The sequence below is a fragment of the Symphalangus syndactylus genome, chromosome 12 (genome assembly GCF_028878055.3).
Source record: "Symphalangus syndactylus isolate Jambi chromosome 12, NHGRI_mSymSyn1-v2.1_pri, whole genome shotgun sequence".
NCBI lineage: Eukaryota > Metazoa > Chordata > Mammalia > Primates > Hylobatidae > Symphalangus > Symphalangus syndactylus.
Window position 1 is genome coordinate 32,139,094 of NC_072441.2, and position 24,878 is coordinate 32,163,971.

General features: G+C 38.0%; 2 protein-coding genes across 40 annotated transcripts in view; one reads left to right on the forward strand and one right to left on the reverse strand.

Moving 5' to 3' along the window:
* The window catches only part of FUBP1 (far upstream element binding protein 1), a 36,345-nt gene extending 12,521 nt beyond the window's left edge, over nt 1-23,824 (reverse strand). For 9 of the 34 annotated variants that reach the window (XR_010117313.1, XR_010117311.1, XR_010117312.1 and 6 more), the window contains exons 1-18: nt 23,190-23,455; nt 14,258-14,348; nt 13,386-13,448; nt 12,532-12,570; nt 11,999-12,038; nt 11,419-11,471; nt 11,252-11,323; nt 11,064-11,121; nt 9,379-9,541; nt 9,180-9,278; nt 8,954-9,055; nt 8,569-8,671; nt 8,377-8,477; nt 7,883-8,024; nt 7,089-7,249; nt 4,382-4,533; nt 4,221-4,300; nt 338-466 (exon numbers count right to left, since the gene is read on the reverse strand). Coding sequence is in view for 30 of the 34 variants with exons in the window: in XM_063624120.1 (XP_063480190.1) it covers nt 338-466; nt 4,221-4,300; nt 4,382-4,533; nt 7,089-7,249; nt 7,883-8,024; nt 8,377-8,477; nt 8,569-8,671; nt 8,954-9,055; nt 9,180-9,278; nt 9,379-9,541; nt 11,064-11,121; nt 11,252-11,323; nt 11,419-11,471; nt 11,999-12,038; nt 12,532-12,570; nt 13,386-13,448; nt 14,258-14,348; nt 23,190-23,309 (1,768 nt within the window). In the remaining 4 variants the exon portion in view is untranslated. Of the gene's footprint in view, nt 1-337; nt 467-4,220; nt 4,301-4,381; nt 4,534-7,088; nt 7,250-7,882; nt 8,025-8,376; nt 8,478-8,568; nt 8,672-8,953; nt 9,056-9,179; nt 9,279-9,378; nt 9,542-11,063; nt 11,122-11,251; nt 11,324-11,418; nt 11,472-11,998; nt 12,039-12,531; nt 12,571-13,385; nt 13,449-14,257; nt 14,349-23,189; nt 23,609-23,702 lie in introns of those variants that run through there. The other 25 variants (XR_010117314.1, XM_063624135.1, XM_063624138.1 and 22 more) reach the window with 12 other exon arrangements.
* The window catches only part of DNAJB4 (DnaJ heat shock protein family (Hsp40) member B4), a 37,466-nt gene continuing 36,063 nt past the window's right edge, over nt 23,476-24,878 (forward strand). Inside the window, exon 1 of one of the 6 annotated variants that reach the window (XM_063624166.1) lies at nt 23,476-23,492. The gene's annotated coding sequence lies outside the window, so the exon portion shown is untranslated. Of the gene's footprint in view, nt 23,987-24,878 lie in introns of all 6 variants that reach the window. The other 5 variants (XM_063624168.1, XM_063624161.1, XM_063624164.1 and 2 more) reach the window with 5 other exon arrangements.

Consider the following 24,878-nt stretch of genomic DNA (forward strand, 5'->3'; position numbering starts at 1 on the left):
CAGAACTAATTATGCTGGATATAATTAGTTTCCTTCAGAACTAATTATAATGGATATTTAAAAAAAAATACACACAGATACACATGTATGATATAGATGGTAACAGAGTAAACAAGGGAATAAAACATTAACAGCTGGGCTATCTGGGTGCTCCTGGTATTCTTCTTGCAACTTTTATGAAAGTTTGAAACTATTTCAAAGTAACAATTTAAAAAAGGAAAAGTCTGCTTAAATTATAATTAAATAATGTCAGAAATTTTAGGTATTATACAGTGATGTACTTCATATATAATTCCAAGCACAAGTTTTGGCTTTCACATATAAGTTCTTTAGTTACCTTGTCCATTAGTTTGAGTTGTAGTTGGTGCACCTGCAGGGGCTGCTGGTGGTGGCTGTGCTTGCTGTTGATAATAGTGAGCATAATAAGCAGCCCAAGCTGCTGAATTTGGATCCGTTCCTGCCTTAGCTAAAATAAATGAAAGTTCAAGGTTTGCAATGTGAAGTCTGTAATTCTCCCTCACACACGTACATACACACACACACACACACACACACACACACACACACACACACACACACACCCAGCTCTCTGGCAAATATACAGCCCCCAAAATTAACTAGAACATTAAAAAAAGTGTATGAAAACTTTTAAATTTTCTATTATTTTTGTTGTCACCATCAGCTTTTATTAAAGAAAACCAAGTCTCAGAGACCAAGTGACTTTCCTAGGTTAAAAACTACTGAGTGGCATAACTGGGATATGAATAAAGGTCTTTTGACTCCAAATCCAATGCTCTGTCTCAAACCATCCTGTGCCCTTGTTTTTTTCTAAATTGGTTTCGCCTCAAGCACAAACAGCTCTATCTAGAAGATGACTAAAGAAAAACATTTCCAGGGACTAACCTGTGTAAGAAAGAAACAATTATTTTAGAACAATGAACTTTCTCCTTATTTTCAATGAAGAGAAAATACAAAAATCTTAAAAAAGATTAGCCACATTTCATCCTATTTCACATTGAATGTTATAAACTTGATGTCATCCTACTTGAAATTCTTCATTCTCTACAATCTTCAGGATGTTGAAAGCTTAAGTACAGCCTATCATTCAACATCTTTAACAGTCTGAACCCCCTGGCTTATCCTTTCCATTTCAGCCTCATCTCTCCCTTCGGTTATATCTCTTCAACACCCAAGCTCCAGCCACAACACACTGCTTGTACTTTTCAGAAATCACTATGCCCGTGTCTCGGCTTTAGCTATGTTATGTCTCCTCTACACTTGACTGACCCTCACTCATCTCCCACATCAACTGAAGTGTGAACAGTTTGAGACCTCTCAATCTTCTAGAAACCAGAAAAAACTTGATTCTGTCTTTTATATTAGGAATATCATACAATTAAAACTTTTAATTTTCTATTATGCCTTCATTCTGAACAGTAGCATTTCTCAGCTGCTTCATAAAGGTCAAGTTTGAGAAAAATGAGCAAGAATTTCTAGAAAAAGAAAATTACAAGGTAATATAACTGTAAGGTGTTATTAGGACACCCTCCAAACTTTTCTCAATTGCCCAATGTACTGCTTTTGTATGTTGGATGTTTACATATCTCAATAGTGTCATTATCTGTATTTTTTTTTTTTTTTTTTGAGATCAAGTGTCTCACTCTGTTGCCCAGGCTGGAGGGCAGTGGAGCGATTCTCAAGCAGTTCTCCCGTCTCAGCCTCCCAAGTAGCTGGGATTACAGGCACCCGCCACCACACCCAGCTAATTTTTGTATTTTTAGTAGAGACAGGGTTTCGCCATGTTGGCCAGGCTGGTCTCCAACTCCTGACCTCAAGTGATCCACCCGCCTCAGCCTTCCAAAGTGCTAGGGTTATAGGTTTTAGCCATGGCGCCTGGCCATTATCTGTATATTAATCAAGAAATCTAGGTATTTCACTTTACACTATGCCTGGATACAGAATTTGAGATAAAACAGACTTTAGGAAGTGGTATTTCTACTCCCAAATGTGAAAACCATACCAAAAAACCAGCCTCACAGTTACAAACAACTAGTATGTACTAAGAATTTACTAAATAGTCACTCAACCCAAGATTCATTCATCAATTTATAGATAAGAAAACAGAGGCTTAGAGGAGTTCAAAAACTTGCTTGACATCTCACAATTAGTAAACTGTAGGACTAGGACTGATCTAGGTTTATTTGACTCTGAAGTCTAAATTCTTGACCACTACATAAATCCATTAACAGACCACTCTTTTTGTAAAGAAACATTTTAGTTCATATAATATTAAAACATTACGCTATTCTAAGTCTAATATAAGCAATATTCACCCCAGGAGCCCAGTAACCCTTTGATAAATCTGAGTGGGGCCAACCAGCTGGTTTTAGTTAAATGCGTTACTTCTTGCCCAAAGGCCATGCTGCAACCACATTCACTGACCAGTTTTTACAGCAGTAGTGACTTCACTACTACTCCAAGTGAGAAATTCAACTTGTGATACAAAGACCACTTCCACTTCTTATTCCCATCATTTTTCCTCAATCATGCTAACCACCCAGTAGTGCTCAAAAATACAATCCTGGCAGATCCAAGTTACCCAATATGAATCTGCCTTTTAACCTACTCAAACTCTTCAATCTTATTAATTATACCATCCCAATTAGCCAACAAGAGGGAAAGAAAAGCCCTTTCATTCTCCAAAAATTAGTGTTTAGAGTATTATATTCTGTACCCTGTGAGCCCTTCCATCAGTGTTGCTTATGCTGGGAGTGCATTCTTTTGCTATAGAACACAACCCCAACTTTGCATACCTATATCCTAGCACAACTCAAGTCGTTCCTTGAATTAATGAAGTTGTGGTTATCTGGTAACTGTCATGCTGTGTCGTCACATTCCAAAAAGCACACTTCCTATGAAGTTAATCAAGCAATTTCATTTACATAAATTACTTCAAGTTTTTTGGGGATAAATGTATTATGTGTAGAAAGTAATCCATAATTGAGTATATTTTCCTTGAAACTACTCGAGTGAAAGAGGCCTAAAAGGTAGGTAGCAGGTGAGAAAAAAGGATCATAAATAAATGTTAATTGGTTTCAAAGAATGACTCTTTGACCAAGATGGAAAGCAAACTACAGGGTATGGAAAGATGCCAGAATAGAACAGGATATAATAAATAAATCTGAATATAGAAAATAATTAAATGTATTTGGGTTTTAGCATGCAGTTATTAAATACAGGCCTGATTTTTACCCACATGAAGTTGTCATATGAGGAGTACTAGAACAGATATCTTATTTGACAAGTTGGAAGTTTAATGCCCAAATACTTAACACTCTGTTAGACTGTTTTATATATATATAACATATGTTATAATATATATATAACATGTTATTATATATGTTATATATATAACATATTGTAATATATATTATAATATATATGTTATATATATATATATTATAATATATGTTATATATATATAAATATATATATATATTATAATATATATGTTATATATATATATAAATATATATATATATACACACACAGACTGTTATATATATAATTTTTCTTTTTTTTAAGAGATGGGGTCCCATTTTGTTGCCCAGGGGAGTGCAATGGTGTGCCCACAGCTCAATACAATCTAGAACTTCTAGGCTCAAGCAATCCCCCCACCTCAGCCTTCTGAGCAGCTAGAAGTACAGGCACATACCACCCTGCCCGGCTAATTTAAAACAAATTTTTTTAGAGATGGGTCTTGCCATGTTGCCCAGGCTGGTCTCAAGACTCAGCCTCAGACTTCTGAATAGGTGGGATTACAGACGTGAGACTCAGTGCCCAACCCCTATCACATAATTTTCTAAATAAGTAAAAACTATTTTTCCATAGATAATGCCACAATTAACATACTACACATTTGACAGCACTGGTATCCAAAACCTATGACACTGTGTTCTTTCCTGCAGCTTTTAGCTTTTATCATTCTACTGTATCAACTCATAAGAAAGCCAAAGGCAAGTAGAAAGAAGTTCCATAAAAGCAGAGCTCATATTCATGTCAGTCCTATACACTGGGGTAGAGGCAGTGCCTAACACTGTTGAAAGAGTAAAGTGAGTGAAGGTGATGCATACAAATGTAGAATCAACACTAGAAAATTTAATAATGTAACAGAAATGGAAAACAATACAGGTAACACACAAATGATAAGCATCTTCTACCTGGATCAGGAGGAGCCTGCTGCTGCCAGTGTGGATACGCATTTCCCCATCCCTGGGGAGCGTATGGGGCTGGAGGACCACTGAAAAGAAAAATCAGTATAAAAATACAGTCCCACAACTAGAATCTTTCGGGAAAGCCCAGAACTAAACCCAATACTTACTGAGGAGCCGGGCCTGGTGGTCCAGGATTATAAGGTGCAGGGTTGTATGGTCCCATTGGAGTTCCAGGCCCTGGAGGCCCAGGAGGTCCATGGGGGCCTGGGACACCATGGGGCCCATGGGGTACAGGTGGCCCTAAAGGATTTACTGGGCCCTACGAAAAAAAGGAAGACATAGAAAAATCAGAAAAACACAGTAATGGTTAAACAACTCTATGGCCAAATAATCTTCCATTTCTACCCTCTTATAGTCACAAACAACAAATTTTAGGTTTTCCTTCCTTTTCTCATTCATTTTGCAAAAACTATTTCATCTGCCATAATAACGAGACATGTAAAATTCACTAAAATCAATAGCGGTGGCAATTAAATGCAATTTAAATTAAATTTAAATTAGCAATTAAATTTCCTTTAGCTTGTTTGCAGACAACAGTAGTTCCCTTTCCTTTTATAATTCTTACTTTTACTATCTTTTTCCATCTTAATCACAGAAATCAGGTCCTTATCTTCGCTTTTCTCTCTATATCTACTTGCCTAACATGAGACAACCATCTTGACAATATATTCAAAAACTGCTCGGGTCCTGTATCATCAATTGTCTTCTGAACATTTCACTGATAACGTTAATAGCTAGTTGGTTCACTATCAAACTAAAATCCACCTCACAACCTATTTCTGTCACTGAAACCCCATTCAGATCAATAATTTATATCCTTTTTGGCCTTTCATGTATCATGTTTAACAGCACAAAAATACCCTTTTTAATTCCTTCAATAAATCAGGATTTTTATATCCTTATGATGCATGCATGCCACATCATTAATTAATAACGCTTAACTGATTTCTGTTTTGTTAAGCCAACAAAGACATTACACTTAACTGTCCTAAAATGCTCCTTCTGAGTAGTTAACCAGGCGACATGTTGGACAAAATGCTACCACTACATTTTGTTGTAAATTTCTCACTGCAAAATAGGAAAACTAAACTTCATGACCTTTAAAGTTCTTTTTTTTTTTTTGAGACGGAGTCTCGCTCTGTCACCCAGGCTGGAGTGCAGTGGCGGGATCTCGGCTCACTGCAAGCTCCGCCTCCTGGGTTCACGCCATTCTGCTGCCTCAGCCTCTCCGAGTAGCTGGGACTACAGGCGCCCGCCACCACGCCCGGCTAATTTTTTGTATTTTTAGTACAGACGGGGTTTCACCGTGGTCTCGATCTCCTGACCTCGTGATCCGCCCTCCTCAGCCTCCTAAAGTGCTGGGATTACAAGCGTGAGCCACCGCGCCCGGCCTTAAAGTTCTTTTTATTAACTTGTCTCTTTAAATCTCCAATTGCTGTCATCTCTCACTTATTATCCATGACCTATTCGTTCCAAGTAGTAAAAATAATACTGAAAAAGTAGCAACATCTTTTAGGGTTATGTGCCAGGCATTCTTTTAAGTGACACACACATGAACATTCATTTAATCCCTACAACTCTATGAAGTAGATACTATTATCCTCATTTTACAGGAGGAAACCAAGGCACAGAAAAGCCTGAGTAACTTCTCCAAGGTCACAGAACCAGTAAATGATTCACAGAATTCTGAACTCAGGCAACCCGAATACAGAGTCCATGCTCTTAATCACCACACCAAACTGCTTCTCTAAAACAATCTATCTTGTTTTTCCATGAATCCAACAGAAATCCTGACCTATGCATGTGAGGCTAATATTGTACAATCAAAAACCAAGATGTGCTATTCATTTTTTTGCCATGGCATCAACCTCTATCATTACTCCACAAACATCTTCTTCATTTTTTGAACAATTAAACTATCCATACAACAGAACTTACAATGTTTGTGTACATTTTGTAAGATGTTCCTTAAGCGTCTTTTGTACATCTATTTTTGTCTTCCCCAGTAGACAGAAGCAGTGTCAACCTTGTTTTGCACGCACCCCATTCACAGCATGGCAAACACCAAAAATAATTTTTCCTAGGAAATTCTAATAATTTAAGATGCTCCCTGCACACTTTGTGTTAAAAACTCCAGTAAGACATTGTCTGCCTCATTTACAAAAAAGCAGTCAAAGCTTTTCATACTTTTTTGTTCTAACAGAAAACTTTCCTGGAAAAAAAATTTCCAAATTTGTCTGTGCACCAGAATCACCCAAACATCTATATAAAATTAGATGCTGGGCCCTATCCCAGACATTTTGAGTCAGGCCTGTCTCTGTATATTGTGTAGGAGTGGGAAGCACCCAAATAGTCTACATGTTAATACCCCCAGATAATCTGTGAGCCAGTCCAAAAGCTAGGATTTATGAATTTCTACTGTAGAGCGGGAGATGCATTTGATTTATCTTGTTTGCCTTGCTGGGGTTCAGTAGAGTAAAATCTTAATAAATAATGAATTACCGTTAACTATGTCCTTCAAGTATGTTCCGCAATCCTACACCAACACTAATATCATGCCTGCAGGTAACACTACCCTCCTCTTATCTAGCCATACCCAAATGTAAGGTTGTTCTCAAAACCTGTAACTACACATTTAATTAGGTTATTTTCATTGCTGGAAAATCTTCACGTTGTATCTATTATACGTATCATGAAATCTATAAATGCAGACTAGTAATGATACATTTTCCTTTGATGTATTTGAATAAACATCTTAATTTAACTACAGTCTAAGGATCTACACTAAAAATTAAAAGTTTAAAGTATACTCACACCAATCTTTTCTTCTATGAGTTGCCGAGCATAGTCTATCTGTTGTGGAGTGCCACGAATTGTAAATAACTTCATATTAGGATCTGCATTTGGTGGAGGATTTCTCTGAAGTTCTATTCTTGCACCAGACTGTTGGCTTATGCTTTTTATGGTTTCACCTCCTAAAATCAAAAGACAGTAATTTCTCTGAAGGTTTCAAAGGTGTACTAGGAGCTATTTAGAAGAAAATGGTCACAATTAAATGGGCCATTAAAAATACGATTTGGTCAGTATCCTAACTGACAACATTGTATTAAGATTTTTCATTTAATATTCTACACTGTAAATCAAATTTTAGGAAGCATTTCATGCTTCTCTTAAAATACATTTACTTAGTATGTTTAAACGTAACCTTAATGTGATTATAATAAAATACTTGAACAAACCGCTTTTAAAAGCAGTGTAAATATAAACTAATACACTTATAAACATTCGAATTTTTAAAATATGAGTCAGGAAAAAACAAAATGCACAAACAAAAACACTCAAACCACTTTTTGGGTCAAAAGACATTTCTTATGCTAATAATCTCTTAGTTCGCTTTCTCTAAAAGCTAGTAAGATTAAAATCTGCTCTTTTTATAAATATACATGAGATCCCTCATTTATGTTTTACTTGTTACATATTAACATAAGAATGGTTTTCTACTAAAATACAGTCAGAGAAAAAGCATTGCCACTTGTTTACAACAGCAACAGAAAGTGTCCAGAAAAACGAATAATGTGTCAAAACATTAAGAGTTTAAAATACATTGCCTTTTCCTATTATTAATCCAGTTTTCCCAGTTGGCACAATAAAATTAAATTCCTGTAGTCCACCAGGTGGTCCCATGTTCCAGTTGCCTTGACCTCTACCTCTTCCTCGACCACCAGGTCCAGGTCCACCAGGATTACCAGCCTATAGGAGAGGCAAAGACAAGAACGAAGAGTCACACAGAAATACTTTTGTTTCGTGATAAAATTATTACGTTTATTTTTCCCAGCTCTCATATACCTGAACCAGAAATGTAGAGATGAACTGGCCCTAATAATCATAAGTAATAACATTTTTTTAAATACAAGAGTAAATAAGGTAGCACTTAAGGTAGTAGTTCTTCCTGCTCCAAGATCTTTACCTTAAAGCAATTTAAACTTTCTCTATTAATAAAGCATCATCAAGCAGACTCTGATATAGAGGAAAATTCAGATTTCATGAAGGAAAATACTTTTCCATAAAAACAAAAAATGAAAATGTTAACTTTCTATCAAACCTGAACACTTCGAAGAAGGTCTGTAATAATTTCTGCAGCATGTTGACATCGGTCTGGAGGTCCTGTTATTTGTGCTATCCTCTCTGGTGTTGTCCCATCATCTTCAAAACAAAGAAACAAAATTAATTAAACAATAAATGTATGTCAAAACTCACTGCTGCCAACACTTACAAGATTATGACATGTACTCACCTGGCTTAAACTGAATGCGAACACCAGCATCATTTTGTATTTTTTTGATCATCTCTCCATTTCTTCCTATTACAATGCCAACAGCAAATCTTGGAATGGGGACCTTATGTAAAAAAGACTAACTGTTAAGAAAGCTAGCTTCTCAGGGTTTAAAGTAAAAAAAAGTATTTTAAAAAAGCATCATTTCCTGAAAATCTGCCTCAAATCATAAAAGTACATATAATTCTATATTTATAGCAAATAGGGTAACAAGATATAAAATATAGAATTCTGTAAAGGTGAAATAAAAGGATAACAATGTTAGAGCTACTTAACACAAAACAGAAAACACTATTATATTTATGAATTAGCATACAACCATTTCTGAATGGGTATTTTTACTTACATCTATCCCTTCATTTCCTCCTATTCTTGACCCATACTCATTCCGAACTTCTCTGAAACCACCTTGATCACGAATTAACTCTAACACCATTTCCTTGGCTTGCTAAAGCAGAAAAAGTTAGCTAATTTAGAAAGCATGTCTCAAAACATTTTAATTTTTCATGCATATTTTGCCCAACCCCATTCAACCCAAACTCTTTCTTTATAAAGTATAAAGTTAAGTTTACTTGAACTTTATATGGGTCTCCTGTAATCCTAAGAGGTTTGTCAGCACCAGTGTTTTGCGGCCCATCTTGAATCATAACCATTTTAACTCCAGCCCGTTCCTGTTACAATCATAGAAATAATATATATTAACAAAAGGGAGTGGACAAAAATGGGCATCAAAGCAGATCAAAAGTAGCCATTTCACAACCATAACAATACCTGAAGCTGTTTAATAGTTTCTCCCCCCTTTCCAATAACCAATCCTGCCTTGCTAGCTGGAATCATGATTTCTTGAACTGCATTTCCCGGTCCATCGCCATGATGGAAGCCAGGAGCTGGTCTTCCTTTTTCAACAATCTGGTCCAGTAACCGTTTTGCTGACCTGTTAACAAATTAATATTTAAATAGTAAGTTGTAGCATACCCAAGCTTATTCAAATAGAGAAATATAAAACAATATAACCAAGTACTCCTCCTATCCCAATTCAGGATTAGGTGCCTTGATGCTAACTTTAACAATGCTTTTACTTTTAACTGAAAGAAAATGCTATCAAGGGTCAAAGATTGAGAGATTATGCAAAAATATTTTCTAGATATACAATTTTTAAGAATAGCCCAAAATTTCCAAGAAAGAACTCTAATGCTAAAGTTGTCTCAGAATTAAACTGATTCTTCCAAGAACTAAATGATTTATTTACATTTTTAAACTACCATTTTGCTTACTCATATGCTACAATTATTCATTCAACAAATATTTAAATATCAACTATGTGCAGGTGCTATTCTAGATGATGGGGTAATAGCACTCAAAGAAACAGACAGGGTTCCTGCTAGAGTGGCTTCATTTCATTAAATAAGTAAAAATAACATGTCAAATGAATAATGCATTATTTGGAAAGTGCTATAAAGAAAATCAGGCTGGGGGGAAGTGGCTCACGCCTGTAATCCCAGGACTTTGGGAGGTCGAGGTGGGTGGATCACGAGGTCAAGAGATCGAGACCATCCCAGCCAACATGGTGAAACCCTGTCTCTACTAAAAAAAATACAAAAATTAGCTGGGTGTGGTGGCATGCACCTGTAGTCCCAGCTACTAGGGAGGCTGAGGCAGGAGAATCCTTTGAACTCGGGAGACAGAGGTTGCAGTGAGTCGAGATCGTGCCCCTGCACTCCAGCCTGGCAACAGAGCAAGACTTCGTCTCAAAAAAAAAAAAAAAAAAAGAAAAGAAAAGAAAAGAAAAGAAAAAAAATCTAGTAAAGAGGGGGAACTAGTAATGCAGCAGAAAGTACAAATGCAGGCTGAACCTTCAGTAGGAAGAAAGGGCTGGCTTTAGGCACATGAACACAAAGGAAAGCAATTACCTGGGTACTATGTGAATAGAGAAAAAATGAAGGCTGGTAGGTTTAGTGGTAGGGAAAAAGAAAAGCTTCTTATCATTGGCTTCCATTTTCTCAGTAAATAAGCTTAAGTGGGAGAGAGGTGGGGTTAGATGCTGAAGATTTGGAGGTGGGGAAATACAGTATTAAAAAGCCTTGCAGAGGAGTGGAAAAGTGAATGGAACTAGGGAAATGCAGGGAACACAACAGTCCACTTGAGCTTAATGTCTGAGTTTTAGGTGTCACCAGTCAACCTGACTGTGCATTCTTCTCCAGGCTACACCTGGCTTTACAAGTAGAGACTGGAGTAGATATGAAGTCGTTTTAACCATTTTCTGTGTTTAATGATTCAGATGATGAACCCTACCTGAGAAAGGCATGAGGCATAAACTTCAAAGGAGTTAGAGGACTTTGAGGGAAGGCGGCAGCGAAACAATAATGTAAAATAAAGCAGTAACAAAGAGAAGAGACAAAATTCAAAGAGTTCTCCTGTTGTTACTTAAGTAGATTTTTAAGATTTTTCAAACTTACTGGACAGATTCAGGTGTTCCAGTTAACATACAGGACCTTTCTGGAAGGCCACCACTGTCTACAATTTAAAACAAAAAGAAAACTTCAGGTCAAAAGATTAAAGGTAGCATTATTATTACTAGAAACCTTAAAAAAAAAAAAGCTAGTTTTCTAGTGACTCTGAAAATACCAAGAAAATATAACATTACCAGGAGCTATCTGTATTTTGCATCCAGATTCCTGCTGTATGCGTGAGATCTGTTCACCTCCTCTGCCAATTACTAGTTAGAAAAAAAAAATTTTTTTTTTTTTGGTTGGAAGAGTCTGAAGTATGTTTTGATCATGTTTTCAAAACTTTAAAAATCAAGTTACTTACTAAATCCAACCATTCCATCTGGAACTTTGTATTCTTCTGTCATTACAGATCTGCTAAGAAATAACAGAAAGCACCATTTTCCTTCAACGAAAGATACTTTGTTTACAAATAAAAGATAATCTATTAATAAAAATGGAAGTCTAATGTCTCCCAATGGCTTAAACTAAGGTTCTAGGCTCAGACTCATGTCAAAAAATATAGTCTTATTACTTGAGTAGTTAAATTAAGAATTTTAAGATGACACATCAAGTGAAGAAGGGATGATGAATGGAACAGTCTGAAGGCATGAGCTGTAAAGAAGTTGGAGTGGAGTTTAGAGAATGTCATCTTAATAGTTACTCTAATTCACCCCTGTTCTTCTAAAATGTGGTTAATTCCACCTATCTCTCCAAATCACAAGTTTTTCTCACTCAAAAGAAAAATCATCACTTTATGGTACATTGCCAAGGGGAGTGATATGAACTAGGTACACCCAAAAATACACACAGACGCATATTCAATATACACCAATGTGGTTGTGTTTTTACATACAGCTCAACCAAAACTTGCAGAGTACTTTTTGAAAATCTTATGACTATACCTTTGCTGCTGATGCATCGGTGGTAACTGTGTTCCAAAAGCTATCAAAAAATTAAATAAAAACGAAAATTCAAAATTTAAATTTACTTATATATTTAACAACACAATCACATCAAACATTCAAAAATCTCTCCCTAATGCACAGACAACACCTTGAAGAGAGTCAAATTTTTTACAGAATATTTATATTGGCATTGACAGGGGCAAGAGAGCCAATGAAAGGGAAGACATTATATTAGCAATGGTACAGAACAAAATAATTTCCTTTTTCAAGTTGTACAAGTATAGATCAAGAACTGGAGTTGTTAAATATGTAAAATAATTCAGTAACCAATCCTTATATATACCTGGCCACAATTAATGGGACAGATTGTAAAATAAGAGAAAAAGGTATATATTTACAAAGAAATTCAAGCTAGCTGATCCAAAATACTTATAAACCAACTAATTTCAAAGATACCCAATAATATGAACAAAATCTTAATAGTGAAATTGTTACTTTAGCTTTTGACCCAGTTTAAAAGGAATACTTACAGTCATTTTGAGGAGCAACTTTCTTAGCATCTGGTTGATCTGCAAAATTAAGTGTCTTTTAATTTTTTGCCAATTAAGTACACAGCTTCTCCCCTCCCAAACAAGAATAAATAATGTAAACATTTATTGAAATATCTGAAGGTATGGTTTATCATTTGAACCAAAACTGTCAAAATTCAACCCAAACTCAGTAATCTAAAAAGGAAACGATACTTCATTCTCTTCACGTTCAAAAGATGCACAGACATTAAAATAGTTATCTGATTCTTAACAAATCACTGACCTTAACGTATGTTAAGCACATTAGAATGATACAAGACAAAGTACTTTAGGTCCATTACTAGCAAAATATCACATGCTAAAGGCTAATGATGCTTCCACCTCAGGAACTGAAGACTGGGGGGAGAAAAGCCTATCAAACTACAAAAATCTGACATATTAAAAGTTGAGTGTATCTGACAGTGACCACAAAGCTATGCCCCAAAAAATAAAACAAAAAAACCCCCCACAACATTACAAGGCAATCTCAACCTAAACTGTTCTATTATTTATAAACAAACATTTCACTGCATAAAACTTTAGCAAAAAAAAAAATAGAATCTCAAAGCAACTACATGACTACCTTCATCTAAATCCATTACACAGATAAATACAATGCATACCTTGGAACAGACAACCTATGGCTCAAAGTACTACATTCTCCTCCCCCCTTCAAACTTAAATGATTAAACATCAGAATGTTGTGCAGCAAAAATTCAGACACATAATCCAAGAAATATTTGTGTCCATTTAAGAATCTACTGGTTTATTTCAAGTTTACATACTGAACACAGGTAATAAATAAAAATTCCTGCCTTTAAAAGGAGAGGGCATTCCCTCCCAGTGTGTTGTACTGCTCGGACTTGTCCAAGAGCCATCTACACATAAAATAAAAAGAATACATTACATACAACATCTGAAGCATCATTAGCTCATTTTTTTTCTACATTAAAAACCTCACTATAAATATGAAAGACACTTAAATAAAAGGAAACCAAGTTCTCCTGGTCAAAAGCTACAAATACATTCTATAGCCTCAGTGAGAATCCTCCCTTTAAAAAAAAGGGTAAAAAGAAAATGTATCAAAACTCACATATCAAACCTAAAACAAAAAATACATGCAGACTTCTAAGTTCAGAAGCTTCAACGATTATGATTTTTAAAAATACAAAGCACTGTAAATCCACAGGTTTAAAGCTAAACGTGAAACACAAAAGTACTAAAAGCAAATAACATTAAAAAAAAAAGGTATAACCTGCAACACACTAGAGTAGCAAACTATAGGAATTTCAACCTTTAAGGTGCAATTGGAAATAGAAAAATGACGAAAACACAGCATATTAAAATCCATTCACGTATGAGTAAAACCAGTGAAGTGTCTTCTAAGCAATTTATATTTTTGTTTTTTTAATATTATTAACAAGACGTCTGTGCAAACTCTCAATATGGCACAACCCTAAAAGAGGGAAAATAAACTGTTTTCTAGTAAGACAAAACTTTCTGGTTGACTCAAATTTTACTTACCTTGTCTAGTTCTCTTTCCCCCCTTTTAGGCCAATATACAGCTTACAATTTTAACAACCTTATAATAAAAGTAGTATCTCAATAAAATAACAGAAAAATACCGAGAATCACTTCAACTAAACACTCTGAAAAACAATTTAAAATACTTAAGAGTATAACTTACCTCCATCTTCTAAAGGTCTTTTTTGTCCCCCATAACCATAGTCATTTGAATTCAGTGATGTCCCTGCATCACCTCCAATTTTTGCTGCAATCTAAAAAAAAAAAAAAGAAAAATACCATCACAAACTGTTATATACTATTCATTGCTAAATTCCCCCCATTTACTTCCTGATACATGTATATGTGAAATATTTAGTATCACATTAGAAAATTTACTGGAAAAATTAAAATTATAGTTCGATTTATTGCTACCATTAATACTTCAGGCAGTTAACCTAATAATCATGAGATTATTAAGCTTCTGATACATCCCTATAAGAAGCAACAAAGAAGTAATCAACTAGGAATCCGTTAAGAGAGATCAGATTTAAAGAAAATCTGGATCCTACCTGGCTCTGTCATGACACTTCAAAAGATGTGTGTAAACACATAGAATGTGAACACTTTGTGGGACTCAAAGGCTATGCTATCTAGTAAGGTAGCCACTAGCCATATGTGGTTATTGAGTACTTGAAATGTGACTAGTCTGAAATGACACTTGCTCTAAGTGTAAAATTACTCACTGAATATTGAAAACCTGGAATATAAATCATCTTAAATTTTTATACTAAGCACATGCAAAGGGGTAATATTTTGGATATGCCGGGTTAAACAAAACATGTGGCTCACATTGTACTTCTATTGGACAATGTTGTTCTAAGGATATATGCAGGAGTCTGGAGCGCTCAAGTCTTAAAAAAACCTCAGCTGCAAAACCGTAATTCTCTTAGAAGATTTTTAAATTTTAGAGTAGGGCAAATAATTTATTGCACCTGACTGAACCAATTTAAGAAATACCCAGCTTTGCTGGCATGGTGGCTCATGCCTGTAATCTTAGCACTTTGGGAGGTGGAGGGGGGTTAGATTGCTTGAGCTCAGGAGTTCGAGAGCAGCCTGGGCAACATGATGAAACTCCATCTCTACTAAATACAAAAATTAGCCAGGTGTGGTGGTGCACGCCCATAGTTCCAGCTACTCGAGAGGCTGAGGCACAAGAATCACTTGAACCCAGGAGGTGGAGGCTGCAGTGCACCAATATCACGCCCCTCTTGGGTGACAGAGCAAGACTGTTAAAAAAACCAAAAACCAAAAAACAAAAAACCTGGCTTCAAGTCACAAGTAGGGCACAATCAGCAGATATTTATTGAATTTTTCTATAAAAGGAGAACTGAAGTAGTTCCCATTTCCATGGGGAATCACAGAGTGGTTCTGCCACATTGCTGAGTGGTCAGCAATAGACCAAGCTCCACACTGCAATGCTGTACATTCATTATTGAAGATGTGTGATGGACTCATGAGAATTTATTATATAATTCTTTCAATTTTGAGTATATTTGAAATCTTCCATGAAAAAATATTAAAGAAAACCTAACTTTTGGTGACTGGGATTCCCCAAAGAGATCCCCATATGGATAACTGCTTCAAGTTTTTATTATCATCAGACAACTGGAGAGTGTAAAATTATAGTTAAGCACTTAAGTCATAAATTCAACATGGATCACTTAAGTCTAATTATGTGTCAGTTCCCACATACTAACCTCATCAGACAACTGGAGAGATTAAGATTATAGTTAAGTGCTTAAGTCATAAATTCAACATGGATCACTTAAGTCTAATTATGTATCAGTTCCCATATACCAACTGTATTTCCTAGGACTCCTAGATTTCCCTTTTCCTCATCTAAAAATGCAAACACCTACCACAAAGAATATTAGGATCAAGTACTAGATTGCTCAATTAAAAAAAGGTACACTCTCAGCCTTTAATCCCAGCATTTTGGGAGGCCAAGGAGGGCAGATCACTGAGATCAGGAGTTCGAGCCCAGCCTGACCAACATGGAGAAATCCAGTCTCTACTAAAAATACAAAGAAATTAGCTGAAAGTGGTGGTTCATGCCACCCAGCTACTCGGGAGGCTCAGGTGGGAAAAATGCTTGAACTCAGGAAGTGGAGGTTGCAGTGAGCCAAGATCACGCCACTGCACTCCAGCCTGGGCAACGGCATGCGACTGTCTCCCCACCCCGCCCCCCCCAAAAAGGTAAATTCTCATTTTTGTCATTTGGTCAATCTAACCTTCTTTAACCATCTTTCACTTTACCAATTACAAACCTGTTTTTGTTTCCGGGTGTCTAATTTAAATCTTATTTTCCTAATAATGCCTGAAAACACTGCTTTTCTACCCTTAGGTCTTAAAGCACTTAGCATTTGAATTGTTCCTCAGGAAAGTAAATACATTGCTGGGTACTGACAGGCACTAATAGTAGAAGGAAAGTATTTCAGGCCAGAGAAAATGGTGCTACCAAGAATAGGAAACGGTTTAGCCTATGAATACCTTCTGCAGTTAGCTTTTATAAACACTCTATGAGTTTGCAAAGCAGCACTCCTTGAACTCCAAGAAACTTCTATACAGAGAAAAGACATTTATACAACCTTACCCACTGAATAGTTCAAAAACCAACCAAATGAAAATGAAAGCTGAGGCCGGGCGCAGTGGCTCATGCCTGTAATCCCAGCACTTTGGGAGGCCAAGGCAGGGCGGGGGGGATCACGAGTTCAGGAGTTCGAGATCAGCCTGACTGACATGGTGAAACACCATCTCTACTAAAAATACAAAAAAAAAAAAAAAAAAATTAGCCAGGCACAGTGGTGCGCACCTGTAATCCCACCTACTCAGGAGGCTCAGGCAGGAGAATCACTTGAACCTGGGAGGCAGAGGTCGCAGCGAGCCAAAATCGCACCACTGCACTCCAGCCTGGGTGACAGAGCGAGACTCCATCTCAAAAAAGAAAAGAAAAAATGCAAGTTGACAGTTCACACTAAAGAACCAGTAACACCATTTCAAAAATTGAGAACTGTTACAAAGACATTAGAGAAAAGCCTTTAATAAAAATACCAATAAAGGAGCCCGGCTCAGTGGCACCTGCAGTCCCAGCTACTTCAGAAGCTGAGGTGGGAGAACTGGTTGAGGCCAGGAGTTCAACGCTAATACAGCAAGACCCCATCTCTTTAAAAAAAAAAAAAAAAAAAAAAAACTGAAAAAAACAAAATGAACTGTAGATTTGATCAATTTTCTAAGATCAATAGAAAATGCACAATTTCTAGGTGACTACAAGGATAGTTAATTTAAGAAAAATAGTAATTCCTAAAAACCAACCTCCAACTATATTCAACTCCTTTTTCAGAGTACTTGAACTCAACATATTCAATTTTTATTAGACATTTATCAAGTGTGGGAAACTTTTTACTTTATTTAATTATTATTATTATTTGAGATGGAGTCTCACGATGTCGCCCAGACTAGAGTGCAGTGGCGTGATCTGGGCTCACTGCAACGTCCGCCCCCCAAGTTCAAGCGATTCTCCCTCCTCAGCCTCCCAAGTAGCTGGGACTACAGGCGCCCCCACCACGCTTGGCTAATTTTTGTATTTTTAGTATAGACAGGGTTTCACCTTGTTGGCCAGGCTGCCCTTGAACTCCTGACCTCAAGTGATCCACCCGCCTCAGCCTCCCAAAGTGCTGGGATTACAGGCGTAAGCCACTGTGCCTGGCTACTTTATTTGATTTTAGTTTTACAAAAATAATTCAAGCTTTCCATCTGGACCATTATCTACTTCTTGAATGAGTGAGTTATTTTTCCTGTTTTCACTGCTTTAGCAACTCTCACCTCTATTGAGGAAGCCAAGAGGTGAGAAATCCAAGAATTTGGGAGTTCAAAAGAAACTTAAAACACACAGTAGTCTTTCTTTATCTTCAGTTTTTGCTCTTCACGGTTTCACTTACCTATGATACAGTACAATCCGATATTCTGGGGTAGGGGAGGGTTCCCTCATTCATATAACTTATTACAGCATATTGGTTTAATTTCTTTTTAATTTGCCCTTCTTGTCAGTAATACAGTGTATTGTTGTAATTGTTCTGTTTTTTTTTTTAATTAAAATTTTGAGACAGGGTCAGGCTGTTGCCCAAGGCTGTAGTGCAGTGGCATGATCATGGCTCACTTATGCAACTACGTAAAGGACCCAACATTGTCAACATTGCAGACTTGACCTCCCAAGTTCAAGCAATCCTCCTACCTCAGCCTCCTGGGTAGCTGGTACTACAGGCACGCACCACCATGTCTCGCTAATTTTTTGGTATTTCTTTTTTTTTTTTTTTTTTGAGACGGAGTCTCACTCTGTCACCCAGGTTAGAGTGCAGTGGTGTGATCTTGGCTCACTGCAAGCTCCACCTCCCGAGTTCACGCCATTCTCCTGCCTCAGTCTCCCAAGTAGCTGGGTCTACAGGCGCCCACCACCACCCCCGGCTAATTTTTTGTATTTTTAGTAGAGACGGGGTTTCACCATGTTAGCCAGGATGGTCTCGATCTCTTGACCTCGTGATCCACCCACCTCAGCCTCCCAAAGTGCTGGGATTACAGGCATGAACCACCGCGCCCAGCCTATTTTTTGGTATTTTTTTTATAGAAACAGGGTTTCACCATGTTGCCTAGGGTGGTCTTGGACTCCTGGGCTCAAGCAATCTTCCTGACTCAACTTCTCAAAATACTAGGATTACAGCCATGAGCCACCTTGGCTGGCTGATTTCTTTTCAAAGACAACGTCAAAGTTAAGTGTTAAGATTATAGGTGTGAACCACTATGTCCAGTCTTGCGCTAATTTATTATTATCGTTAATACTGTGTCTAATTTAGAATTTGAACTTTATAGATACATATGTATAGGAAAAAATATTACCGTGTATATATTGGATTCAATACTATCTGTGGTTTCAGATATTCACTGAGGTTCTTGGAATGTATCCTCCGGGGTTAAGAACAGACTATTGTAGTTTACTTAATTAACTTCTGAGAATCAGAAAATCTCTAAAATCAGGTGGTATGATCAACTATAGTCCCTCAGTATCCCTGGGGGATTGGTTCCAGGAACCATGCAAATACCAGAATCCAGACGCTCAAGTTCCTAACGTAAAATGGTACAGTATCTGCATATAACCTACACAAATCCTTCAGTATACTTAAAGCATCTCTAAATTACTTATAATACCTGATACAATGTACATAGTTGTATTGTTTTTATTCGTATTACTCGTACTGCTGAACTGTTATTCCATTTTTCTAATATTTTTGATCCGTGGTTGGCTGAATTTGCAGATGCAGAGCCCACAGATACAGAGGTCTGACTTGTACTTTAATTCATCAAAAATGTTTATTGATTTAATTCAGTAAATGTTGAGTACCTACTATAGGCAAGGTCCTGATGGAGTTAGTAGTTCCCATATGCCAGACATGTGAAGAAACGTGGACACTAGGAATATTACCATACCATAATTTGCTTATCACAAGCCTTCTAAACTGTCACAAAATGATTTAAAAAAAGAATCATGCTCAAATGTTAGTTTTCACTGAAGAGACTGATGGTAATAAAAAATAAAAACAGCTCTAGTCTATATTTTCATTTCATTCAAACATTATGCAGCCTGAATCACTTTTATAATTGTCAGAGAAGAGAGTGCAAGAAGGATCGAATACATAATGACTAATTTCATAGTTGTCCAGAGGGGAAGGGATGAGGGTTAATAGTCTTGCTTAGCTAATCATCTAGTCTGATTCATTTCTACCTTCATATAACCTCTAGGAAAAAAACGGTAGATAAATACATTTTAATTTTCTAATGTTCTAGAGACAGAAATTGCTATTAGTACCACTGCTAAAGACCCAATCAAACAATCGCAATCTCTGGAGTTACAGCTTGAAATACACAAAAATAAATTTCTTAAGTGCACAGGCTGGAAACCCTGAACTAAAGTAGCAATCTGGTGTCCCTGTGTTGAATTTAGCTCGGAATATTATAAAAATCTAAAAATTTCACATAAAAATAAGCTAGAAAAAAAAAAAAAGAAGATTGGCAACTAAATGACCAGATGTCAACAACCAGCTAGAGTTAACATTACTGGCATTACCAGGTACGGACCAGGAATCATAATTACTTGTCCTGCTTTTCTGAATAACAACTATCCAGCTAAATATACCAATGGCATCCCCACTGGTACAGCCTTTGAAGCTCCTTGAAAGCAGGAAACTGTTCCTATATCTCTTCCTTCCAAAAACAAAAACAGCATAGTATTCTAGACAAAGAAAATAAACTTATAGTTGAGGATTCTAGAAACCTAAGTCAATATTCTCTTAAATACACAAGGAGGAAGTAGTTCAGATATTAACCTAACTTTTGTCTAAGTACGCTTCTGTATATTCCACTTATATCATCAGAGTAACAGCTACAACTGACATTTAGAGACATCATCAAATGTAATGGGTAATTCCAGGCAAAAGCTAAAGTTAGAAAGCTCAGATTTAAGATCATTTTTATAAAGAAATCATTACAGCAAAGACATCAGGACGATTGATCTATTAGCATATACGACAATAAATTTCACAATTTGCCAACAATTTCTGTATTTTAAAAAGTATAAAGAAATTATGGCTTAGCCTAATAATAAAATCAAATTTTTTTTTTGAGACAGGGTCTCGCTCTATGCCCAGGCTGGAGTGCATCAGCGTGATCTCCACTCACTGCAACCTCCACTTCCCAGGCTGAAGCGATTCTTGTGTCTCAGCCTCCCAAACAGCTGGGACTACAGGCACAGGCCACCAAGCCCGGCTACTTTTTGTATTTTTTGTAGAGACGGGGTTTCACCCTGTTGGCCAGGCTGGTCTTAAACTCCGACTTCAAGTGATCTGCCTGCCTCAGCCTCCCAAAGTGCTGGGACTACAGGCGTGAGCCACTATACGCAGCCTGAAATCCAATTTTTAATTAAAGCATTGCAACACAAGGTCTTCCAGTATCTGGATCCGCTTGTACCTTTCCTTGCCTCGTTTCACGTCCTCCCACCCCCATCTTCTAGTGACTTCACTTCTGGGTTCTTGTCATTCCCTCAAGTCCCCATACCTCTGCGCATGCTGCTTCTTTTCTCTACTGGCCAAACTCTCTTTCATTCTATAATGCCTTGCTCAAATATCACCTTTACTTAGGAAGCTGGGCATCCCCTCCCAACTTGCGTCCCGTACAAGGTGCCTGCCTTATAGAAACTCTATTATAAACACTTATAAAGCAAGTGGATGAATGAAATATCCATATTTTGTCTGCTCTCGTTAATCAAAGTATTAATCAGATAATCCTGTTCATTTGCATCTGGCCAAGGAACTATATCATAGCTTCTTAGTAGGAAACAATTCATGCATTAAAACAAAAAAAACAAGGCCAGGCGCAGTGGCTCACGCCTGTAATCCCAGCTTTGGGAGGCCAAGACGGGCGGATCACGAGGTCAGGAGTTCGAGACCAGCCTGGCCAGCATGGTGAAACCTTGTCTCTACTGAAAAAAAAAAAAAAAAAAAAAAAAATTAGCCGGGCATGGTGGCGGGCGCCTGTAATCCCAGCTACTCGGGAGGCTGAAGCAGAAGAATTGCTTGAAGCCGGGAGGCGGAGGTTGCAGTGGGACGAGATCGCACCACTGCACTACACTCTGGGCGACAGAGGGAGACTCCGTCTCAAACAAAACAAAACAAAACAAAACTCCAGTATCTATCCACAGTGTGCGATACTAATTAATCCAACGTGCTGGTTCTGGTAAAATAAAATAGTTGATGCCAGTAATTAAAATAGTTCCCTTAAGTTTTACAAATCAATCCAATAAAACACGCAGAGTGTCATAGTTATACGCTTGTTGCTAAACATGTTCAGAATTTCTTAAATTACGTGAAAAACCGCAGAACTAATATTAATGATGACCTTTTGTTGACTACCCCTAATATTTCTGGTTATAAACAAGTACAGGTACATGTTTATAATGCGTTCACATTAGATGTGTTACAACGGATTTTATGAATTCTAATTTTGACTCAATGTTCCTTCAACTGTACCGGTAAAGTTAACTAAGTGAACTCCTAATGCAATGAAAACACAGCACAACACTGGTTTCTAATTATCATTAGCTTAACACTAGTAAAAACCGTCCAGCACCTAGTACAATATGCATAGTGTCATAGAGAGTAGGACTCTTTTGCTTACATGCAAATCCATACCAACACCATACATTTTGAAATTCTGAATGTATTAGGGGACTATCTAAAAATGTAAAGTTCAAATTAAGAAATGTTTTATTTCCCTGGAATACACGCACTATTTTAACAGCTTTCGTCTGGGAAAGTGGTGCCTTCAGGGCAAATGCACGCACTACGTAATACAAAGAGGTCTGGTCAGTTTACGACTCGGAACAGAGAGGCAGATTCAAATTGAATCCTCTGGTATAATGGGCCTGAGGCCATTTTGAGAAATAAGGGGGGCGGACTGGTAGAACAGACTGACACGTAAATCCCGCCCAGAAAACCGCTTTCAAGTCCCTTCCTTGTAGAGGTGTGAAGGTGAATGGTACTGAAAGCGGTTTTAATTGCGAGAGAGAACGGAAATGAGCTATAAAGGCTACTTTAATGACAAATCCCTTCCCTTGCTATGGCTCCAGGACAGACCCTAGTTCTTTCCCAAACTCATTACCAGAACCTTCCATTAAATTGTGTGAAACTAACTGCGCTTTATCCCCTGGAAGAGGATCTTCATCTAAACTAGCTCACTGGAGACACGCGAGTGCCGCAGAAGCGGGAGAAAGACTTCAGGCCCTCTTTGCGTAGCACGCGTCGGGGTTTTAAGTAGATTAGACACCAAGAACACAAAACTGAGTTCTGGTCTCTAATCGTTATTACCAACATGGGGAAACGTGTCTCTTCACATTTCAGCACGGAAGAACACCTCTTTCCTCTTCCTCATGCGCTTAAGGGTAGCGGCCTACTGAATCAGCGGCCAATTACCGTGAGCTTTCGGGATTCCGCCGCGCGGTCCACACTTACCTGCCGGGCTCTCTGCAGTGCATCTTTGAAAGCGTCGTTAACTCCTCCACCACCACCGCCGCCACCACCGCCACCAGCTGAGCCAGAAGAGGGTGGAGGCACTGTTGAATAGTCAGCCATGGTTACACTACAAGAGCCGCTGGCGCCTGTTCGGAGACTTCCTCTCAGCTAACAGCTAAGAAAGAAAGAAAATGGCGGCCGTCGAAGCTCTATTACATTCTTGCGCGACCATCGTGCCGTAAAGGGGCGGAGACTGAAGGAACAAAATCTCGCGATGTTTCCGAGGCAACGCGCTAGTGTAAGGTTAGGGCTGAGAAAGAACAGCGGGAACAGAGACGTCGCGAGAATTAAGTTTAAGATTTCGCGAGAACAGGGTTTCTTTTGGCGCCTCCTCTCCGCGCGTTCTTGGGGTGAGGCTGGGTAATTGTTCCTGCAGGGTGGTGGGTGACAGTGGCCAGTTGACTGCGACTGGGGTTGGGTGGTGGGAAACCTGAAGAAAAGGTTGTTTCTTACCGGTCGCTGCCTCAGGGAGGTAGTGCGGTAGAATTTTCCGCTATGTGTCATTCTCAGTGTCCGCGAGGAAGGGCGTGACAACGACGGGCGTGACGGCGACGCAACAGTGTCTCGAGAGCGCTGCCGCCCGGAGGGCGCCAGGAGAAGCGCGTCCCAGACGCCGCGCGGTGATGCTCCCGAAAACGTCTGCCCGGCCTAGCGGGAACCCAGCATGATTTTCAGGGTAGTAAAGTGTCCCTGTATTTTACTTACAGCCTGTCAGATTTTTGAGTTTTATCACTAGGGTGGGTGTTCTGGCTGGAAGCCTGTTCTCTACCATATTTTAAGTTTTTGTTTAAAATAATGTGGATGAGGCTCTAAAAATATGACTGCCCTTTTCTTTATCCAAAAACGTGATTGTTCTTCGTTAGCCAGTTTTAGTAACCTAGTATTTGTACGTGTCCATGGCCATTTTTATTAAGTTTTTTTTTTTTTTTGAGAGCCTCGCTCTGTTGCCCAGGCTGGAGTGCAGTGGCGCGGTCTCGGCTCACTGCATCCTCCGCCTCGTGGGTTCAAGCGATTCTCCTGCCTCAGCCTCCCGAGTAGCTGGGACTACAGGCACCTGCCACCACGTCTGGCTAATTTTTTGCATTTTTAGTAGAGACGGGGTTTCACGGTGTTAGCCCGGATGGTCTCAATCTCCTGACCTCGTGATCCACCCGCCTCGGCCTCCCAGAATGCTGGGATTATAGGCGTGAGGCACTGCGCCCGGCCTATTAAGGCCTTTTAAGTTAAGAACAGCATTGTTTCTTGACCAAAATAGTTTTTGTAGCTTCTTAGGCGTAGTTTCTCCCACCCCATCCTGTGGGTACTCAAATGTAAGATCACATTCTGAATTGTCATCACAGGACTAGGTATATATGTATGTGTGTGTCTGTGTGTGTGTAACATCATATTCTGAATTGTCACCACAGGACTAGGTATACGTGTGTGTGTGTGTGTGTGTATATATATACATATATAAATCGGTATCTTATGTTATATACTTCAGTTACCAAGTAATGCCAGACATTTCTTCAGACCTTCTCCAACATATCGTGGCATGTAATTTACTGTGTTAATAGTAGTAAGCTCCAGGAATCGTTAGGATACTTTAGAAGTCTTACTCCTTATTATTGAGTATATCAGTGACTTTTT